This window comes from Panthera uncia, chromosome F1 (genome assembly GCF_023721935.1).
Source record: "Panthera uncia isolate 11264 chromosome F1, Puncia_PCG_1.0, whole genome shotgun sequence".
NCBI classification, from domain to species: domain Eukaryota; kingdom Metazoa; phylum Chordata; class Mammalia; order Carnivora; family Felidae; genus Panthera; species Panthera uncia.
This window is the reverse complement of record NC_064813.1, coordinates 65,870,714-65,893,317: the sequence shown is the minus strand read 5'-3', so window position 1 is coordinate 65,893,317 and position 22,604 is coordinate 65,870,714. Positions and strand designations below refer to the sequence as shown.

Here is a 22,604-nt window from a genome sequence, read left to right as displayed (position 1 = left end):
CCCCCCGCCCCGCGCGCTCTGCAGGGAGCCCCGCCGCCCGCGCCGCCAGGCCCCGCGCGCCGCTGGGGGCAGGGCAGGGGGAGGGCGGGGGAAGCGAGGGGAAGCGAGAGGCCGGTCTTTACCGGGCGTGGAGGCGAGGGTGCGCGCCCGAGGACTCTCCCGCGAGCCCCCCGCCCCGCCCCGAGCGGCGGCCGCCCCCGGCCCCGCCCCCGGCCCCGCCCCGCCCCCGGCCCGGGCGCGGGCTCCGCCCCCTCTCGGGAGGCCGGGGAAGTCCTTCCTGGTGTCTAACCCCGCTTCCCTCCGTTGGCTGTTAGGCCGGAGCCGAAAGACTGGACACCGGCCCGCCCCCGCTCCGGGGGGCACTCAGGGCCTGGCCGGTCTCCCCACAAGCGGCGGCGTGCAGTGGGGCATTGTTTCGGGGCCCTCTGCCGCAGCCTGAGCCACCCTCCACCTTTGCCGAGTTTCCTGCTGCTGCAAACTTCCTCCCCCAATCTAACTATAATCCTTCACACTGCAGTTCATTTCTGCCTCTCAGGCTCTCGCATTTCTCTGCAGAGCCTTGGGGCAGAGCATCCTGGGTCTGCACGGTCCTGCCTGACTCTGGTCCCGAAAAGTGTAGGGAAAGGAGGGAGAGGAGGCCCAACCCAGATGCCGCAGCTCCCGGCCCGGCTCAGAGGCAGCTCCAGCCAGTATTTCCAGCCCAGCTCAGCACTCCCCTTAGGTGCCAATTTTAGCCTCTGCCACTATTTTGGGCTTCGCTGCCTCACCACTGGCTGAGCCCCTTGGGCTCCTCACCCCCAGCACCACCTCCACACTGCTCCCCTAGCCTCCCTCCTAACAACTCTGTCATCACCTCCTTCCTCACCCATTCCACTGTTTAAGAATCCATGTACCGCAAAGACCAGAAAACAGGAGAGGGGATAAGCCCATTTCAGGCCGGATGGAAATTAGAAAGCAAAAAGGACTTTCCCAGGGCCAGGAGGCAGGCTGGTTCCCCCAGGCTTGCACCTGCGGGGAAGACCTTATGGGAAGGCCCTAGGAACTCTCCCAAACCAGAGATCCTGGCCCAGAACCCCAGACTTGACCTCCCCGCAGTGAGCAGGCAGGGCTGAGGAATGTACTAAATTTAAAAACGGAACAGACAACCAGAAGCCAGAATCTTGGCCTGGTGGATCTACCCACTGGGGGCCCAGAGACCAGGGGTGGGCCAGGACCCGAACTTTTCTCCCAGGCCTAGGGTGGGACAGTGCCACAAGCTAAGGATGGAATCTTAAAGGGCCACATTGTAGTGTGGGCACCCAGTGGGTGGAGCCATGAGGCCAGGACCTGAATCGCAGGGTTTGAGGGAACTCTCAGGCGGGCCTCAGACTCTGTGAAGGAAGCAGACCTCAGGCTCCAACCCTTTTCTGCCTCCACCCCCATCTTCAGTGAGCTCTGTGTCCCAGCCTGGCCCTCGCTCAATGCCCACCTCTTCCGCTTAGGAGATGAGTGGCCAGGAAGGGGGTTTGGGAGTGGGTAGAGGAAACCCGTCTACCTTGAGGAACAGCTGGGCTTTTAGAGAGCTAAGCCTGCTGCCTGACTTAATTTTCATCTTATGCATCCCGGGAACACTTCCAAAACCAAACCCTTGCGTCGTCATCTCGCTATCCCCGCCCCACTCCTATCCACTGATACTTCCCGTTATTTTCAGAAATTATTTTTTAGATGCCCCATAACAAAAGGCAACCTGAATTTCTGCCAGAACCTAAAAGTAGCCACCACCAGAGCCCGAAACTCTTGACCTCGGGATCGTGAGTTCAAGCCCCACATTTGGCTTAAAATAAGAATCGTCAGGGGTGGCTCAGTCGGTTAAGCATCCAACTTCGGCTCAGGTCACGACCTCACAGTTCGTGGGTTCCGGCCCCGTGTCAGGCTCTGTGCCGACAGCTCAGAGCCTGGAGCCTGCTTTGGATTCTGTGTCTCCCTCTCTCTCTGCCCCTCCCCCACTCACACTCTGTCTCTTCTGTCGCTCTCAACATTAAAAAACAATTCTTTAATAAAATAAAAGAGAATGAAAATCTTTTTACAAAGCAACAACAAGAAAGCTTTGGGTCTGCAATACCGCCCTGCCTCCTGGTAACTGTAGGATCTCAGGCAAGTAATGGAGCCGCTGCGTTCGTTGTCTTGTCTACCAAATGGAGATTAAAATACTTATCTTTGTCAGAGTGTTATGAAAATGAAATGGGATGGCCTCTGGAAAAGTGTTTTGTCCACCTCGATGCCTCTAGTCAAATAGGAAGGAATAAGCCACTTCCTCTCTCCAGCCCCGCCCCCTGATGTTGACCTGCCAGGCGCAGTCCCGAGCTGGGAGGAGGGGAAGGGGTTTAGTGAGGCAGGCACCCGCACTCGTGAGTGTGGAATGAACGGCACTGGGCCGGAGACCCTGGTGGGGAAGGGCGAGTCTGGCCAGATGCTGACTGGCTCGGGCTCTTTCCCGCTGCCTATCCGGGTCCCACGCTGCCCACACCCCCCTTCACCTGGTTACTTTACTTCTCACCGAACTTGGGCCAAGGGTGGGCAAACGCAGAAGAGCCCTGGGGATCGGGATGCCCCCCACCCCGGGCAGCACAGACTCCCCCTGCGGGGAAAGAAGGCAGCTCCCCCGGCACACTCTCCTACCCTGAGCTAAGAGAGCTCCTGAGGACGCTGGCCGGAGACCCCAGGTCCCTGGAGAGCTAAGTCCCCCGTGGGAGAAAAGAAGCCTCACTGCCCCACTGCTCTCCCCACCCCCGGCTTTAAGATTCCAGCCGCTCCTGCTCAGACTGGCTGGTCCCCTGCCTCAACCCGCCCCCCCCACCCCCTCCGGCCTGTGGTGAGAAGGTGCTAACCAGCGGGTTTCTCCTCTGCCTGTGCTAACCAGCGGGTTTCTCCTCTGCCTGACCCGGAGGAAGGCCAAAAGGCTGGCGGGGGGAGCAAGCCCGGCCCGGCCCCGGGGGCGAGGGGTGAGAACCCCGGGGCTCTTCCAGGTGAATATGGAGGTTTTCTCTGCAGTCCTTCTCCACGCTCAGCAGCCGCCCCAGGTTGGAAGGTGCATGCACACTTGGGGAGGCCCCGGGAGGAAAAGGGGGGTGCTCATTCTGCCAGGAAATGGAGAACGTGGAAAGGCATTGGAGCAGCAGCCAGAGCTCCTGGTCTCGCAGCGCCGGGGTCGGTAATAAGGGACCCGGGAGGATAGTCTCACCTTCCCGGGGTCAGAACTGGACGTGGCCCTACACGCGTGGCTGTGCGTGCGTTTCCACAACGTCGCACTTTCCTGGTTCCCACGCTGCCTGGGGTCTAATTGCAACTCCGGCAGCTGCTGCACCCACCCATACAGTTCCGAGTGGAAAGGCACTTTGCAAACCCTTATAGACGCTCCGAAGAAGTAAAAAGTAGTGCCGTAATTATGATCATTATCCTTCTTCCCCAATGGTTCCGATCTCTGCTGCCCACCTCTTAGCCACGTGAGGCCAGAAGAGAGGTAGGGCTCAGCCACCCTTCCCCTCTCCCAGCTGTCCACAGCTGGCTGCGGAGCTGGAGGCAGGGGGGCGCACAGGAAAGGTGACCCTCCCCCCATGCAGGGAGGGAGTCTGAGAGAAATACCACGTGCTTCCTCCAAGCCTGAACCATTGTCCTGGGTGTCTGTCTCCCGGGGAAGCTGGGGACAGAGCAGAAGGTGGGGTGCAGAGTAGGGGAACTGAGGAGGGCAGGGGGGCCAGGCCTCCTGCTTCCCCGCTGACTCCTACCTTGGCCTTTCCGGTCATGCCCAGGAGGAAACTGAGGGTCCGGCGCAGGGGGGAGTCCGCCCAGGTACCTGAGCCCCCTTCCAGTTGGCTACAGCTGCAGAGAGAAAAAGAAGAGGTGAAGGGCTGGAGGCTGAGCTGGAAAAGAAAAGCGAGATGTTCCCGGAGAGATGGTGGACGAAGGCGCCATGCCCGGAGGGGAGAAAGGAGGTCGGAGAAAGGACTGAGAAAGCCCCTCGCCCCACCCCCACCTCCCGGATGTGCACGGCTGCTGCCCAGGCACCTCAGTGTGTGAGGAAAACTCCAGGCTCCTCCCAGATAAGTGCAGACCCTCCCCCTTCCTACCTAACTCAGGCCCGGCCTCTGCCGGCACTGCTTCCCGACCAAAGATGCGGGGTGAGGGCCCCCCAGTGGGGCATGTTCCCCTCAAAACACAAGAGCCCTGTGTACGACCCTCTCTGCTGTGTGGAAAGGGCCTCTGGGCCCAAAGCCAATAAGGAGTGGATTTCCTGGGATTTCATCAGCCCCATCCCATGAGCTAATCCCAAACCCAGAGCCAGGAGGATGTGTCAGCTAGAGATTTTCAGGGTCACAAATCAGAGCTTGGCATCTTAAAGGGCCCTGGCTAGCTCATCCAGCCGCACTGTCTGGGAGGGCCCGGCCGCTCTAACCAGGCTTCAGCTGCAGGGGCCAAATAAACAGGTGCCGATTTTGTGTGCTGAGTTTTCTGGGCACCGAAATCTCCCAGGCTCCCGCAGCTCCAGGGCTGGGCCTCAGCCCCTGCCCTCCCACCCTGGGCTCCACAGCCCCTGCCCAGCTCTCCGTTGAGCCACTCCCCTTTGGTTATGATCTGAACCTCCAAGTCCGATGCATGGGGTCCTTAGTCACCGTGTCTCCCTAAGACTGTCCAGTAGCTGATCTGCCCACCCCCCTTCCTGGCCTTGACAACTCCCTCTCTCCTCTTCATCTGACCGCCTGGGGTCTGGATACTACTTTCCTTTCCCTAATTGCTTCACTCTCCCATGAGGCTACGGGGAGCCCTGTAACCCTCCCTGGCCACTGAATGAGGAGAGGGTGAATTCTGTAAAGCTCGGGGACAGGGCCTTTTGGAGGCCTAGGATCGGAAATGTCAAAGGGAGCGATGTTTCAGGAAGCAGAGACCCTTGGTGCTGCAGGATCCGTGGACCAGTCCCACTGCCCCTCTTCCATCCGGGCCTCTGAAGGGCTCTGGGTCTCCCAGACTCACCTTCGGCTGAGGTCAGTGGCGGAGGGCTGGCATAAATTCCCTGCCAACACAAAAGGAGACGAGAAGTGTCCAGCTAAAGCCAGACAAAGACGCCCGGGGCTGCCTCCCCCACCCCCTCCACCTGGATCAGGTTCCCATGCTGCAGGTGCATGTGACTGGCACTGGAGTGTGTGTGTGTGTGGGGGGGGGGGGGTCTGAGCGGCGCAGAGCTGAAGAACTGAGAGGCCAGGGAGCAGAGCACGGGACCCTGTAGAGCAGGGGGTGGGCGCCTGAGTCTCAGCTCCGTCTCTGCAGAACCGAAGGGAGACAGCAGAGGTCTCACACTGAGCCTCCAGTGCCTCATCTTGAGGACAAGGTACCTGGCAGGAAACTGTCCTTCATCTCCTGTGACGGGGAGGGGGGGGCAGGGGAGGGGGACTGGAGAGCCGCACTCTGTCCTATGTCCTCCTTCATTGGAAGGAGAGTTCTGAATTCAGACCTCTCATTTGAATAGAGGCATGTTGGTGTTACCAAGGGTGTGTGGTTAAGCAGAACCCAGGACACCCAGACTCTAAACAGCTGGCGGTGGGCGGTGAGGGACGGTGGTGAGATAGACAGGGGAAGGGGCCACCACTGCCTTGCCTCCCACCTCCACTCACCAGCCGGGTCGGAACAGCCCAAGAGGCAACTGATGCCACTCATGGACGCAGACTTGGAAAGCGTGCCAGTGGCCGAGCGGTCCAAAGGGCCAACGGGTGGATGACAGCAGCTCTGACCCTAGAATCACATCAAGAACCCTCACTCGAAGTCAGGCCTCACCCCTCCTGCTCCCTGTGCTCTTCGTCCCCGTCCTCCACACCTGCCACGTTCCACCTGAAATCCTTGGGAAGTTAATCCCACTGTCTGGCGTTCAGCACTCTGCTGCAATTCGAGCCCAAAGCAGGAAACATCTTAGAAAAAATTTACACTGAAGGGTTTCCAGAGATGACAGACTCAAACTACGGAGGCCAGGCAGGTAATAAAAACAAACAAACAAAATGAAATGAGACAACAGAGACAGTCTGGATTTAAGACAAAAGGGAGTAGGAACATTCATGAACCACACACCCAACCATTAGGAAATAAATATTTTTCTCAAGCCTACACGAAGCACTTCAAAAACTGGCCACATATCAGGCCAGAAGGCAAATTAGTTTTTATTTTTTTAATGTTTATTTATTTTTGAGAGAGAAAGAAACAGAGCGTGTGTGGGGGAGGGGCAGAGAGAGAGGGAGACCCAAAATCCGAAACAGGCTCCAGGCTCTGAGTTGTCAGCACAGAGCCTGACGCGGGGCCCGAACCCATGAACCCTGAGATCATGACCTGAGCCAAAGTCGGACACTTAACTGGCTGAGCCACCCAGGCGCCCCAGAAGGCAAGTTTTAACACATTTCAAATAATCTGTATCATAGAGATCATAGGAAACAAGCCAGAAATCCCCTTCCAGTGTATCAGATGAGGGATCTGAGATGTATTCACATATCAAAATACTAACCAAAAGTGAAAATGGGGGCGCCTGGGTGGCACAGTCAGTTGAGCGTCCAGCTTCGGCTCAGGTCATGGTCTCGCAGTTCCTGAGTTCGAGCCCCACGTTGGGCTCTGTGCTAACAAAGAGCTCAGAGCCTGGAGCCTGCTTCAGATTCTGTGTCTCTCTCTCTCTCCCCCTCCCCTGCTCATGCTCTGCCTCTCTCTGTCTCTCAAAAATAAATGAATGTTAAAAAATTTTTTTTAATAAATAAAATAAAAAAAAAATGAAAATGAACAAACCACAGCCCACCTTACAATATGGATGAATCTCACAAACATAATATTGAGTGAAAGAATCAAGAACACAAAATGCATATGCTGTATGGTTATACTCATAAAGTTTAAAATAAGCAAAACTAATTAATATTGTTTAGACTTGCATATAAACGGGGTAAATCTATTAGGAAAATTGAGCTTAAAAGTAAAGTGGGGTGCCTGGCTGGCTCATTTGGTGGAGTGTGGGACTGTTGATCTTGAGGTCATGAGTTCGAGCCCCACGTTGGGTGCAGAGCTTACTTAAACATAAAATCTTAAAAAAAAGAGTCAAGAAAGTGGTCATCTCTGACGGGAAAAAGAGGGCTATGGATGCAGAGGGACACAAGGACCATGTAGGTTTTAGTGACACTCTAGTGTTTCTTGTGTAAGCTGGGTGGTTACGTGGCTATTTGCTTCCTAATGGTTCATTACATTCTACGGGTAAGTTTTATTTTTTATTTTTTATTTTTGCTATATATTTGTTCTGTCTCAAAAATGTTTTCAGTTTTAAAAAGTCTCTATAGATTTACAAAATTTAAAACACTCTTCTAAATAGACTTACTGGACAAACAAGAAAGAAATCATAATGGAAATTTAAAGATAGTTTATGACATGCTATATTTAATGAAAATACTATAGAACTACAGCACAAAACTTGTGGGAGATGGCCAAGGTGGTATTTCAAGGATAATTTATAGCCTTATTTGAAAAAAAGTTGTAAAATAAATGAACTATGCCCACTTTTTAAAAAAAAAATTTTTTTAACGTTTATTTATTTTTGAGACAGAGAGAGACAGAGCATGAACGGGGAGGGGCAGAGAGAGAGGGAGACACAGAATCGGAAGCAGGCTCCAGGCTCTGAGCCATCAGCCCAGAGCCCAACGCAGGGCTCAAACCCACTGACCGCGAGATCGTGACCTGAGCTGAAGTCGGACGCTTAACTGACCGAGCCACCCAGGCGCCCCAAACTATGCCCACTTTAAAATTGGAAAAGGAACAACAGAACAAACTCAAAGAAAACAGGAAAGATATAATAAAGATAAAACAGACATCAGGGCCCCTGGCTGACCTAGTCAGTAGAGCATGTGACTCAGGATCTTGGGGTGGTAAGTTTGAGCCTCAGGCGGGGTGGACAGCTTAGTTTAAAAATTTAAAAATTAAGGGGCACCTGGGTGGTTCAGTTGGTTAAGCGTCTGACTTCAGCTCAGGTCACGATCTCACGGTTGGTGGGTTTGAGCCCCATGTCGGGCTCTGTGTTGACAGCTCAGAGCCTGGAGCCTGCTTGGGATTCTGTGTTTCCCTCTCTCTGTGCCCCTTCCTTGCTAGTCCTCTGTTTCTCTCTCTCAAAAATAAATAAAAACATTAAAGTAAATAAATAATTAATTAAAAAATAAAAATAAAAATCAGAAATCACTGGAACACTAAACATAAAATAGGATCAATAAAAGCCAAGAGTTGTTTTTAGGAACAGGTGAATAAAACAGACAAGGCTGCAGAAGAGTGATGGACAGAGGGCAGGCATGAATTGAGGGAGAATGGGAGGTGGACCTAGCGATGGCAGTGCGGTGACTGGAAAGGCAGAAGACTGCCCACGACTCGCTGGCAGCAATTTGGAAAATGCAAGCAAGACGGGAGAATTCCTTTTAAAAAAATGTGTGTGTTTGTATCTATATCTATATCCATATAACTCACCAAAACTGAATCTAGAAGAAATAGAAAGTCTGAATAGTCCTATTAAAGAAATGGAATTGGTAGTCAATCTTTCTCTAAGCAAAACACACTGAGCCAAACAGTTTTATAGGCAAGGGACGGGTGTCTCAAGGAATAGGTCACTGAAATCTTATGCAATCTTCCAAAGAATAGAAATGAAAACCCTCCAACTCTTTCTCTAATGCAAATATAACCTTAATTCTTAAACTGCACACAGGCAGTCTGACAAAGGAAGATTTGGGGCCAATCTCTCTTATCAACATAAGTACAAAAATCCCAAACAAAATATTAGCAAACTGAAGTCGATTTTAAATGGGTACAAATTGTGGGGTACCTGGGTGGCTCAGTTGGTTAAGCGTCCAACTTCAGTTCAGGTCATGATCTCACAGTTCATGGGTTCGAGCCCCACATGGGGCTCTGCATTGACAGCTTGGAGCCTGGAGACTTCTTTGGATTCTGCGTCTCCCTCTCTCTCTGCCCCTCCCCTCCTCATGTTCTGTCTCTCTCTCAAAAAAAAATAAATATTAAAATAAATAAATAAATAAATATACAAACAAACAAACAAACAAACAAACATTTTTAAAAAAGGAATAGGAGGGGTGCCTGGGTGGCTTAGTCAGTTAATCATGCAACTCTTGATTTCAGCTCAGCATGATCTCACTGTTCATGAATTTGAGCCCCACATCAGACTCTGTGCTGACAGCTTGGAGCCTGGAGCTTTGGATTCTGTGTCTCCCTCTCTTTCTGCCCCTCCCCTGCTCACACTCTTTCTCTCTCTCTCAAAAATAAATAAAACATTAAAAAATATTTTTAAAGAATGAGATACCTCTAAGACACCCACCAGAATGACTAAAATTTGAAACTTGAAAAAAGAAGTATAATATACCTAAGAATAAACCTATATCCACAAGATCTACACAGAAAAAAATGATATTGCAGAGGTATACTATTTTCATGGATAGGAAGAAGCAATTTTGTACAGATGTCAACTTTTCCTAAATTACTCTCTAGATTCATTGCAACTCCAATTAAAATCTTAAACACTTTTTTAAATGTTCATTTATTTTTGAGAGAGAGAGAGAGAGAGAGAGAGAGAGAGAGAGCTTGAGCAAGGGAAGGTCAGAGAGAGAGAGGGAGACAGAGGATCCGAAATGGGTTCTACTCTGAGAGTGGAAAGCCTGATGTGGGGTTCCAACTCATGAACTGTGAGATCATGACCTGAGCTGTAGTCAGAAGCTTAACCAAGTGAGCCACCCAGGCACCCATTAAACATGTTTTAATGCATGTTTTGCATACATGTTATGCTTCAATAATTTTTTTTTTTTAATTAAGAAATTTGGGGCAGGGGCACCTGGATGGTTCAGTTGATTAAGTGTCTGACTCTTGATTTCAGCTCAGGTCATGATCCCACAGTTCATGAGTTTGAGCCCTGCATTGGGCTCTACTCTGACAGTGTGGAGCCTGCTTGGGATTCTCTCTCTCTCTCCCTCTCTCTCTGCCCCTCTCTGCCTCTCTCTCTTTCAAAATAAATAAATAAACTTTTTAAAAAATTTCAAAAGCAAACACAAGAAATTCAGGAGTGCCTGGCTGTCTCTTTCTGTGGAATGTGTGACTCTTGATCTCAGGCCTGTAAGTTCGAGCCCCATGTTGCGTATGGAGATTACTTAAAAATACAGTCTTTAAAAAATGAATAAATAAAAAATAAAAATTAAGAAATTCTGTTTATGTAAAGTCACCATGGGAGAAGGAAAAGACAAACCACTTTTCTCCATTTTGTGAAAAGTTCATTGTAACACATATCACCACAAAGGATAGACAAAAGACAGGGGAGGAATTTGGGCAAAAGACAGGAAGAGGAATTTCACAGAAGAGGAAAGACAACAGTCCTGCATACATATGAAAAGATGCTCAATCGCATTTGTAATAAAGATAATTCAAATGAATACCTCAATGAGATTTGTAACCACTAGACTGGCAAAATTAAGAAGTCTGATGACTCCGAATGTTGGAAGTGATTTGGTTCAACAGGAACTCTCCTTTACTGCTGATGGAGGTGGTAACGGTCTGCTAGGACCTCGTAAGAATGGACAGGCACTCTGTGACCTAACAACTCCACTCCAAGGTCTATACCCTGGAGAAGCTCTTACAAATGTGCACCGAAGAGAGATAAAAGGATGTTCATAGCGACACTCTTCGTGGTAGCAAAGAGTGGACATGCTCTGAACGTTCATCAACAGAAGAATGGGATGGCAGAGCTCTAACCATCCGCAGCACATACGTAAAAATTAGAAACAGAATGTTGCATGAACGTGCAAGTTATAGGCAACTGTGTACAATACGACATCATTGTTTTTAAACTCAGTCACAAAAGACATATTATTTAGGTAATGTATATATTTGTATTAAAACTGTAAAAATGTAAATGAGTGACAAAAGTCAAGACAGTGATTATCTCTGGGGGTGGGGCAGGCAAGGGAGTAATAGGAGAGGAGAGAACTACACGGTGAAGACACCCCGGGCTTTGATGGTGTAATAAGCTAGGTCTTGAGATGGGTAGCTGATTTATTGGGCATTCAATTTCACACATCATATTTAAAAGGCCAAGGCGGAGGGGGGGGCGCCTGGCTGGCTCACTTAGTGGAGATACAGCCCTTGATCTCAGGGTTGCAAGTTCAAGTACCACACTGAGCATGGAGTCCATTAAAAAAAAAAAAAAAAAAAATCCGGATCTTAAACTGTTGGCTCTGTGATGGCCAAACAGAGTAAGTTCCGGAGCTGGACTGGGCTCACACGCCATCGGTCTACACCCTGAGGGCCGGCCTGGTGAGTCTCAGGCCTTTTTTGGCTGTGGACCTTGGTGGAGTTTATACTCACTTGTTCTGGAGGGAGAAACAGGCCAACGTGTAGACAGGGAGAGATTTAGGAGAGTGCTTAAAGATGAGGAGAGAGAGGAAGCAGAGCAGGAAGGAAGGAAGGAGAAAACACAGCAGAGAAAGGGGGGAGGGAACGCCTCACGGGAAGGGGCAGGAGCAGGAGAGAAGCAGGGGCAGGGAGGGAGAGGAAGGGAAAGAAACCGTGGTCTCCAGTGCTCAGCCTGTGTGCCAGCACAGTCCTGGGCACCTTAACAGCATTTTTCCCCCGAAATAATCACAACTTTAAAAGACAGGTTTTAGGGGCACCTGGTGGCCCGGTCAGTTAAGCGTCTGACTCTTGATTCCTACTCAGGTCATGATCTCATGGTCTGTGAGTTCGAGCCCCGCTTCGGGCTCCACACTGACAGTGCAGAGTCTGCTTAAGATTCTTTCTTTCCCTCCCCTCGCCTCTCAAAATAAATAAACATTAGAAACATAGTTTTTATTATCCTGATTTTCAGAGAGATGAAATAAATCGCTCGCTCGGCCAGTAAATGAAGGATCTGGGAGTCGGTCTGATTCCCCAGTCCTGGTCTTCCTGTGGCATCACCGTGCTGGGATGGTGGGGGGCGGGGGGAGGGGGCAGCAGGGATGCTGGTGGGAGGGGCTGGCGGGATGAGATGGGCCCAGCCTGGCTGCTGCCTGCAGGCCACAGCAGCCGGCTTCCCTCAACCTCTCTTCCAAACCGCAGGCTGGGCCGAGGAGGCCGGTGTCGGTGGCCCCGGCCAGTTAGAGGATCAGTTGCCCAGTGCGACGTAGCAGACCCAGGGGTACCTCTAAAGCCCCTGTGTACCCTCCAGGTCCCTAGGTCCTGGCTGGAGACCCCCCACACATGCTCCCTTAAGCCAGAAGGCCGGGCACACTCTATACACTTTCTCGTTCCATAATTCTATGATTATCTTGTGAGAGAACCGCTGTCTTCGTTTCTTCCCACAAATTATAAGTTCGGCTCCCAAACTGAGAAATGTGGGGTCCACAGAAAGAAGCAGTTATCACAGTTAGGGGAACAGGGGCCTTTTGATGAGAGGAACAGAGATGCCCACATCAACGCAGAGCTCAGACACAGAAAGAGGAGACAGAGAGTCTTAGAGAAAGAGGCAGGACACCGAGCGTGGGGGACAGGGCACACAGACACAGAGGCAAACTGAGGGCGTACAGCCCACAGACACAGCCTCGGTCAGACGGAGTCAGAGCGACGCCTGGGCGGACAGACCCAGCAGCTGGCAGGACAGAAGAGGCACAGAGTGGGGCAGCACAGCGGGAGGGAGGAGCTGGCCTCCGGGGGGACTCTTGTCCATACCACGCGGGAGGGCCGGCCACCTTGGTGCTGCCATTCCAGGAAGGCATCCAGCTCCTCTCGGCTCCGCAGTAAGGGGGGCTCCTGAGGGCACGTGCATCCCGATGTCTGCAGTTTGCTCCTGAAACACACGTAGCCACCACTGCCCTCTGTGGCTGGTGGCCAGTGACAGGCACCAGGGAGGAACCCGGCCCCAGGCCTTCCTGTAGGCACACCTGCAGCCCAGACCCAAACGACCCGCCTTCGGGAGCCGTGCTTTGGCAGAGCAGCGGACAAGGGCGGCCCCTGCCGGCCACTGGGCGGTCCTGTCCCCCGGAAGGAAGCCAGCGCTCGGGAGAGGCCAAGGGCGAGTGGCAAGCTCACCCCTTGCCTGGTTCCCGAGGCCAAGCTCTGCCTCTCCTCAGCCCAGGGCTGCCAAGGGGCAGAGCTAGTGCCTGATGGTGAGAGGCGACCCCTCGGAGACTCTGAGGTGAAGCCGGCACCACGCGAGGGGCGCCCAGGGCGTCTCTGCCTCCAACTGGGTGCTCTTGGGAAGGTGGCAGGAGCCCCGCGGGCAGGGCTTCCCACCGGAGTTGCCACCCAAGCCGGGCCAGGGACGCAGCACAGCGTCCTCTCCTTTCAGCCAGCTCAGCCAGCTGTGCCCAGGAGCTAGAGATGGGCCCACTCACCGAGCCGAGGGAACCTGTCCGTGGGGACCGCTGCCAGAGCAGTGCCCTTCCGTGGCTGGCAGGCTCCCACGATGACCACTCCAGCCTGATGACCACGATGAGCTCTCCAGCCTGACCCCTGGGCCTTCTCTTTTGACCTCCTGTCCTTGGGGACTTTCCAGGGGACGGGGAGAGACAGGTCCCCGACTTCCCACCAGCACAGACTTCTGAGCAGGAGCGGCTACCCGCCCCCCCCCACCTCCCCCACAGGGCAGTGCTGTGATGTCCAAATACCTGGGTCCGCATCAGCCCGGAGCCAGCAGGTGGGCATTGCCCACCCCCCAGAACACTTCCCGAGGAACCTGGGCCACATGATCCCCAAGTCCCTTCCAGCTCTGACATCCTTGCGTGAAACCCAAAGCAGGAGGTGTTGGCAGTACGGGTTCCTGCTCTGTGCCTCCCCCTCCCGCCTCCCCCCAGCCCCTGAGACTAGCTGGGGAGGAGCCGGGACCACTAGGAAGAAAGGCAGGGTCCCTCCTCCCCAAAGGCCTGAGGGAGGCTGGGTTCGGACTCTCCAGGGAATGCCCAGGACGCAGGTGTCCTGGGCCCCCGTCATCCTCCCCAACTACTCTCTCCTAGGTCTAGCTAGGACTTGAGGGAAGGAGGGGCAGGAGGTCCCCTGGGGGTTACCTGCTCAGAGGGTCCTGGAGGTCCCTGTCTGGCCCCCAACTATGTCTTTTGAAGGGGTGGTGGCTGTGGGCACGGAAAGCCCCCGACCTTCGGAGGGGCACAGCGTGGAAGCCATCTCCCTCCTTCTTTTTCCCCTCCTGCTCCTGCTCCTCCTCCTCCTCCTCCTCCTCCTCCTCCAGCTGGGCTCTGGACTCGTCCACAGACAGGCAGCGGCGACTGTGGCCTCGCGGCACCAGGTCTCCACCTGCGAGGAACTCCTTCGGGAAGTCTCCGCTCATGGGAGGCACGCGCAGGCCGGTCTGCATCAAGAAGACAGCAGGGTGAGCAGAGTTCTAGAATTCTGGAACCTCGGAGCTGGGAGGGCATCACAGTCAGCCGGGCCCCCCTCCCTTCACGGGGGCGCGGAAGTGCGGAGCGGCCGGCTTGGGACGACCAGGAATGACTGCAGGACCACATCCGGGACCCGGGCCTTCTGACTGTCGTCTGGTCCTCTCTCTGGGGGATAGGACATCCTCGCTCACTTGTGATTACACCATTTCCCGAGCACCAGTATGGCAGAAAACCCAGCCAAGCAGAGAGAAACAGATACCTGTCCTTCGAGGGACTCACAGCGTGTGTGCGTGTGTGTGCGCACAGACAGAAGCCCAGATCACAAATGACTCAGTGGCCAGAGTGCCGAACGCCATGGAGAAGACCAGCGAAACGCTTTGTAGCTGCTTGGAAAGCTCGGTGAAGAGAGGAAGTGGGTGGGCCTTGAGGGGGTCTGCAGGGGTGAGGGGTGAGGGTCTGGCCAAGTTGGGGAGGGAGGAGTCTAGGCAGGTAGAGCAGCAGGGAGGAAAGTTCATAAGAAAGTATTCTGGGGGCGCCTGGGGGGCTCAGTCGGTTGAGTGTCAGACTTCGGCTTGGGTCATGGTCTCGCGGTCCGTGAGTTCGAGCCCCGAATCGGGCCCTGTGCTGACAGCTCAGAGCCTGGAGCCTGTTTTGGACTCTGTGTCTCCCTCTCTCTCTGCCCCTCCCCTGCTCACACTCTGTCTGTCTGTCTCTCTCAAATAAATAAACATTAAAAAAAGAAAGTATTCTGCTTTGTCCTTCCAAGGCCGGTCAATGGGAAGTCACAGAGCCCTATGACGTCTCCCCAGTGACAGAGGGAGAGGCACCCACACCAGCCGCGTGGCATGGAAACCCGTTTGCCCCCCCCCCCCCCACCATGTGGGCATCGTTCCTGTCCCACGTGTCTTGGGGTTAGGAACACCGCCGAGCTCCAGAGCTGAGCCCCAGCCCGGGAGGAAGTACCAGGACGGGCTGCGACCTTCCCTTCACTGCAGGCCCTGCCTCCGCACGAGTCTCCGAGGCTCCCCTTCTCCGGGGCCACCCCCAGCCACGATGTGTTGAGAGGACCCGGGAGGACCAGGAAGCCATGAGCCAGAGTCCTCCCCCTCCTCCCCAGGTTATCTCACTCCCCCGTGCACACACCAAAAGTCCAGGTTGTTGGAAAGTTGTTCCTTCAAGCTACTGTTCCTCTGTCACCGCACCCCGTCCACAGCCCCTGCTCCACCCAGGCCCGCTGCCTGAGGCCTGTCCCCGCAGGGAAGGAAGGGGTGAGCGCGGGGCCAACGCAGAGGGCACCCTGCGGCCCCGCCAGCGGCTCCGAGGACAGAAAAGGAGAGGCCTGGAGACTGATCCCTGCTCATCACACCCGGAAGCCAGGACAGGCCCTCTCTCTCTCTCAAGCGTGGCCCTGCGCCCTGCGCCCTCCTCTGCGCTGCCTAGAAGTGGGAGGGGCAGCCCCACAGGGAGCGCGACTCAGTCCAAGCTGCCTGCCAACCAGTGGTCTCCCAAGCTGGGCTTCAGGGGCAGGGAGGGGGCATTGTGAGCCGGGTGGGAGGAAGAGAAGGAGTCGGGGCGCCCGGGGTGCTCGCTAACAAGACAGGCCAGAGACCTCACCAAAGAGGCCGGCGTTGTGGAGTTACCCGCCTCCAGCTTCTAGCTTCCTGCCCCAGCTGGGCCCGTGCGGCTGGGCCCGTGGGGCTGGGTGAGATGCGTGAACGGGAGCCTCTCCCTCTTCTCCATCCCCGGGGACGCCACCTGCCGGAGACAGTACTTGCTGCCCTGGCCTGGTAGACAGACATCTCTGATCCCCAAACCTCACCCTTCTGTCTCCAGCTCAGACCAACTAGCACCTGGCCTCTTCTGGGACGCCTACCCTTTCCTAGCACCTCTGTCGTCCATCCCGGCCTCCGCCCTCTGTGCAGACCCCGCCCATGGGGCTCCTTCTCCCCTCATGGCTTCATCCATCTGTCTCCACTTTTCCTGTTTCCTAACCCCACCCCTCCGTGCTGCAGGGCCGCTAATTTCTATTATGTCCTTGGAAGAGAGGAGGCTTCCTCAGCTCCTCCCAGACTCGCCCGCCCGCCATCCTGACATGCAGGCTGGCCCCACGGTCGTGTCCACCCCCTGGCTTCTCCTCCGCCAGCTCCCGCCGGGGCCCCCCGTCTCCCCCAGCCTCCTGAGCTCAGGAAACGGTGCAGGGCAGGGCTCAGGGCTGGCTCTCACACAATGGGTCTATTTAGCCCCCAAATGAGATTCTATCATGTCACATCAGTGCTTCCGCTGAGCAGAGATCGGAGATTCTGAAACAGGTCTGGGGTCAGAGGCCCGAGCTGAACGCACGGGAGGAAAGCAGAAAGGGGCTCTAAGGAGTCATTTTATCTGGACCGCATGGTTTTCCCACCAACACACACCATCGGCGTCTCCTGCCCCTGCGCTGGTCATCGGTGATGCGCTAGGCACGCCTGGGCACCGAGGCGGGAGCACTACTTGTCCGGGACAGAGGGACACCTGCTATTCAAAAGTCTGAGACCACGGTTTCCTCCGGGTGCGACGCTGGCCCTGAAGCCGGTCCTACCTGCGAGCTCCAGCACTCTGGCCGCGTGACCCTGGGAGCTGGCTCCCCGGTTCTGAGCTTCAGAGCCATCTGTGCAGTGGGGACCTTGCAGCCCTCCCTTGCAGGGCTGCTGAGAGACAGGGTGACAACGTCGTACATCACGTGCCCAACACTGTGCTCGGCACGGCCGAGGTACTTAACAACTGCTGTTTTAATTTAGAGGCAGAGTGGAGGCCAGGCCTGCAGGATCGCAGAGCTGGGGACAGGAAGGCCCGGGACAAGAGCAGAAATAGACATTGTGTGGCGGCTGCCCCACGCTTCTCTCTCAGGAAAAGGACAGCAGGAAGAACACAACTGCGATGGCACTCGTGGCCGCGAACAAGCTCCAGTGGGGACGACAGCAACATAGCAAAGCACGAAGGGCCCGAACCCGTCGTCCTGAAGAGAAGGGGGTGGGGGGGCACTGGTCGTTTAAGGCGGCCCAAATCTGTCCTGCTATCGTTTATAAATGGTTGCGGGGGGGGGGGGGAATCAAAAGAAGAACACTACTGGGGCGCCTGGGTGGTTCAGTCAGTTGAGCGCACGACTTCGGCTCAGGTCATGATCTCACGGTCCGTGGGTTCAAGCCCTGCGTCGGGCTCTGTGCTGACCGCTCAGAGCCTGCAACCTGCTTCGGATTCTGGGTCTCCCTCTCTCCCTGCCTCTCCCCTGCTTGTGCTCTGTCTCTGTCTCTCTCCCTCCCTCCCTCAAAAATAAATTTTTCAAAAAAACATAAAAAAAAGAACACTACTTTGTGACACAGAAAAATCATATGAAATTCAAATTTCAGTGTTCATAAATAAAGGTTATTTTGGAACCCGGCCATGCCTGTTCACTTACACATGGTCTGTGGCTGTTTCTGCATTACGTCAGCAAAGTTGTAACTGCGACAGAGACCATATGGCCCACAGAGCCTAAAATATTTATTATCTGGGTCTTTGCAGAAAAAGTTTGCAGATTCCTGATTTAGAGCAACCGGGTCTCAAAATCTGAGGAAGGATGAAAAAGAGACCAAAGAGAGATGTTAAGTCTCAGTGCATTACCAGGCAGGCGTTCAGCAACCAGCCTGGGGTCGGGGTGCTGAGATCTCAACATGCCAATTTCATAAGCAGCATCTGGAGCCCACAGGGGAAGAGTTAGCCCATAATGAGTGCCTACGCTATCTTTTTTTAAAAGTTTTTATTTATTTTGAGAGAGCACAGGGCAGGGGCAGAGAGACAGACGGAGAAAGAATCCCGCGATGAGAGCGCAGAGCCTGATGCACGGCTTGATTCCACGACCTGTGAGATAATGACCTGAGCCAAAATCGAGAGTCGGACCCTCAGACAACCGAGCCACGCAGGCGCCCCAAGGGCCTACGTCATGTAGTGGGATCCTCACAGCCATCTCGAGAAACGCATTATCCCCATTTTACACATGAAGAAACAGGCAGCACAGAGAGGTGAGGTCACTTGCTCAAGGTCACAGGGCTGTAGGAAGGCCTAGCTGAGTTTTCGTAGCAGACCCAGCACACCGCAGAGACCAGTTCTCCTCTCCCCTGGAAAACAAGCTCCCAAAGAGAGCGAGTGGCCGGCTTTGAGAGAAATCAGGCGATACTGCCATTCACCACCCCCAGGTCTGTCCCTTCCCCAACCCAGCCAAAGAAAGGGAGCAGTTAGATGGGAGTCCCAGAGAAGTCGCATTCGCCCTTTCTACTCGTCCCTCCGGCTGTGCTCTTAGAGATCTGAGTGAGGGGTGGGGGCAGGCAGGGCCCTGCTAATGTGCTAAGGCAAGCACAGGGGGAGGACCCGCTGAGGGTAACCACCCCACCAGGGATAGCGACCCTACGCGATGCTGGCGGGCCCCGTCACAGCCCGGGGGCGCTTCCTGGGCCTGGCTCTGGGGTCCAAACTCTCCCGAAGGGGGGCATTCGCGAGGAAGATCCTAAAAGAACCAGACGATAAAGAATGGGAAGGAAGGGAGAGCCAGATGTCACTGTCTGGGGGCTTCTCCCAGCCCTGCGGGGACAGGGTCACGGAAAACCCTTTGATGGTTCAAAATTTAATCTGCCCGCTTCTTCTCCACTAGAGAGTAAACCATTAATCCAACGGTTGTCCTGCAGATAGGGCTAGAGCGGGGCTTCTGTTAGCCTGGGATCGAGAAGGCCCTCGTCACACCCCGCCTCCGGCCGGCCGTGCCCCCCCCCCCCCCCCCACTCCGACTCTTCTGTGGCTGCTTGATTCCTCAGTGTGAGGCACGCGAGACTTCGCCCCGTGCTGAACACCCGTGTCCTGAAACTCACTGTCCTCCCCTGACTTTCCCGTCGACTGCCGGGGAGGAGGGTCACGATCCAGAGAAAAGCCAAGGGTACACACAGAGGGTTTTCATTCGTTCAGCAGACATCGCTTTAGCAGCCACCGGGTGCCAGGCAAGGAGAAGAGGACCCAGAAGGCTCTACGCACACATACAATGACAGGACGCGGCCACCCCTTAGTGGGCCAGGGGCCTGCACGGACGAAAGCCACCCATGTGCCCACATCAGCTTCCAGGTTGACTTCTGAGAGGCACCCACCAGCCTACAGGAGCCACAGGGCAGCATTATCGATTTTACTGTTCGCGCTTCATTCCGGAAGTCCAAAGCCAGCCAGGCTTCCCCCCCCCCCCCCCCCCCCCCGGCTTCTAATGTAACCACCACACCTCCTTCTACTTAAGACAGTGGTCAGGCGTCCATCTCCAACCCCCACCCTAAGTCGCCCCCTCCTCTTCGCTAGGCCGGGCTCACAAATCAGTCAGGAATTGTGCTAGGCTCCCGCGTGTGCCGACTTTTTTTGTTTCACTGGTTTGCGGACTGAAGCTAGGGGCAGCTCCCTCTTCCTTCCCACTGGGCCCCGGGGAAGCTCATCCCGCCAGGGGCTGGTCTGGCTCCAGCGTCCGCGGGACAGCGCCCAGCAGCCCTCTTCCGCCTCCTGCCCGTCTGCTTGTTGGCCTCCATCCAGGGGTTCAGGGCGCCTGCCAGCGGGCGGGGCAGGAGAGGGTCTGAGGTTCAGAGGGACACACCTGAGAAGACTTTGGCCACTCAAAGCGTCCCGGGGAATTAACCCATCGAGTCTCAGGGACGGCCGAGCGTGGTAGGTAGAACAGGGAAGCCTTCGGCTGGCGGATGGAGTGGTCTGGAATCTGGGCGTCCCTCGCTGTCAGGCGTGAACTGGTGGCCCCTTAAATCTCACAAGTAATTCCCAAGGACAAAGGGAACCGGGTGAGGCCCTAGAGGAAGGAGGCTCTAAATGAATGAGGGTCTCAAGGTTTTAGACTCACAGAGCCATCCTGCCTCCCATACCTCCTGAGTATACGATGACGTAATGGACTTTGGGGTCAGATGGACTGGAGTCTGAACCCCCTGCGCTACAATTTACTTAATTGTCTGGGGTTAGTTATTTAACTTCTCCGAACCTCATCCTTAACATAGGGATTATGGTATGTCAACCCCATACGATCGTAAGGATTAGGAACGTATATAGAGGGTTTAGTATCCTCTGTCCCACGAGCGGGGTAAATTACTCTTGGCCGCGCTTGTGATTCCCGATTTACACGCTGGCACCCTCCCCCAACGCTCTCCAATTAAAAACGGGAGCTGGCTGCAGCAGGCTGGTGGGGAAGCTGCGAAGGGTTCTGCGCCTTCCTGGGTGAGGACGGTTCTCGAGGAGCTCTGCTTCCAGGGGGACGCCCACTCGTGGGGCTGAGGACCCCGGGGAGGGAGGGGGGAACTCACCAGACCTGGGAGATTTCCCAAAGACCGGGCCCTGCTCCTGCTCCCGGCTGGTGACTTCAGTACAGGGAAGAGCCCCTCCTCAGGGAGCCCCTCTAAGAACCCAGTCTAGCACCTCAGTGGGGGCGCCTCTCTTGGTCCTTTTAAGGGCACTGCTCATGGTCCAGAAGTTTGCATAGGAGACAGGGGGCCCTCCGGTCCAGTCCAGACCAGCCGCCTCTTCAACTGCCCCAGCCCCTCCCTTCCCCGCCCTACTTCAAACACCCTAGACCTTGCTGTGCCCAGACCTGTTTAACCCCTTGGGTGCCATCGTGGGTCTGGGGGTCCTCAGCACTTCCAGAACAAAGCACGGTCGCTGGACTGGGGCTCGGGTGGAAACGGGTACAAGGGGCCGAGTTGGGGTCCCCCTGAAGGGGCACTATGTGGGAGCCCCAGGTCCCGGGAACCTTCACCCTCTCTCAGATGGGGCAGGGTGTGAGAGGGTGTGAGCTGAGGAGGGGAGAATGAGGGCATCCCAGGGAAGTCGGCTGGAAACCTGCTTGACAGTGGGGGCCTCCTGAGGTCAGGGAGGTCCTTTGCCCTCTCTGGAATTTGGCTTCCAAACTGCTGCTGCCGCTGCTGGTGCCTTTAAGAGGCAGGTTACAGCGGGGGAGGGGCGATTACTAGGGCCCGGAGGGCGGGCTTCCCGGGCTACCCGCTGGGCTCCACTCCCCTTCCCCATCCCGGCTTCCCCAGGGCAGGGGACACGCGCCGAGCTGATGGCCCTCCGGCCCTCCTCCTCGGGGCCCTGTGGCCTGGTGGAAAAGTCTCACCATCGGAGCCTCAGAGCCACCTGTCGGCCTGGAGTCCTCATCTGTACGGTGGGGACCTCAGATGCGCTAGAGGCCTCCTGCGTGGGGCCCGCACTCCGCGTCCCTCCCTGATCTATGAAATGAGGGGATTACTTAGGGGATCCAGTCAGTGGGTCCCAGCTCTAAATTCCTCTAGGTGAGAGGGCGGCCTGTCCTCCGGGCTGGGCCCCAAACCCCGAGAACACAGGGGGACAGGACACTGCCTCATTTTACCGCGTGGGGTCCTCGCAGGTCCTCTAAGTAAACAATCTCGTGACATCCGGAGGACACAGGCTGTCACACAGTAAGTCCCAGAGGGCGCGGGGCTGCCGCCTGGCTCCCAGGGGGCGGGGGCGAGGACTCGACCCATCCTGTCGGGGAACAGCTGTTACTCCCAGCTTCTTGGCCATTCTTACACCTGCTCCCCGCTGACTTTCTTCAGCCGGAGTCCCGAGGCCTAGTGTGTAACGTGGGTGGAAATCTGGGCACCTGGCTCCTCCTGGCACCAGGGCGGGGTGTGCGGGTGGGCCGGGGCCAGCCGGAAGTCTGCAGGACGTGGGCGGACAGAGGGCGGGTCTCAGCGGGGTGGAGAGGATCTGGAACACGCTGACAGCTGGGTCACTATCTGTGTTGCCTTTTCGGGAGGAGCCCCTCCGGCTGGTACCCAGTCTTCAGGAAAGACGTGCTTCCTCTCCCTCCCCCTTGCAAGTGCCTGCACTGACTGGGTCGGTCCGTCGGGTCGGGGTCACGCCTCCCCGGGGTGGTCTCCATGGGGTGGAGAAGGGCTGTCTGCTACTCATCTCCCTGTACATTTCCTCAAGCTCAGAGGGCTCAACCCCAAAGCCAGCAGGTCCAGCTAAGTCTCTGTAGGTTTCAGAGGCTCTCGTTTTCTCCAACATTCCACCACTTACAGGAGGCTCACATTCCATCCCGACTCCAGGGAACCTGATCTCTCCAGATGAAGTGTCTGGCTTTGGCCTTCGTTCGAGGTGCCTGTGACACTAACTGCCCTCACAATGCTGCTCTTGTCATCTGCGTCAGAC

The 22,604-nt window shown here is 55.4% G+C and overlaps 1 protein-coding gene across 1 annotated transcript in view; it reads right to left on the bottom strand.

The window, feature by feature from the left end:
- Positions 1 to 14,383, bottom strand: part of ARHGEF2 (Rho/Rac guanine nucleotide exchange factor 2) — a 48,182-nt gene extending 33,799 nt beyond the window's left edge. Inside the window, exons 1-5 of the mRNA XM_049635085.1 lie at positions 14,064 to 14,383; positions 12,730 to 12,847; positions 5,646 to 5,763; positions 5,008 to 5,047; positions 3,515 to 3,858 (exon numbers count right to left, since the gene is read on the bottom strand). Of these exons, the coding sequence (XP_049491042.1) occupies positions 3,515 to 3,858; positions 5,008 to 5,047; positions 5,646 to 5,763; positions 12,730 to 12,847; positions 14,064 to 14,368 (925 nt within the window). The 5' untranslated portion in view covers positions 14,369 to 14,383. The remainder of the gene's footprint in view (positions 1 to 3,514; positions 3,859 to 5,007; positions 5,048 to 5,645; positions 5,764 to 12,729; positions 12,848 to 14,063) is intronic.
- Between the last annotated feature and the right edge of the window lie 8,221 nt (positions 14,384 to 22,604).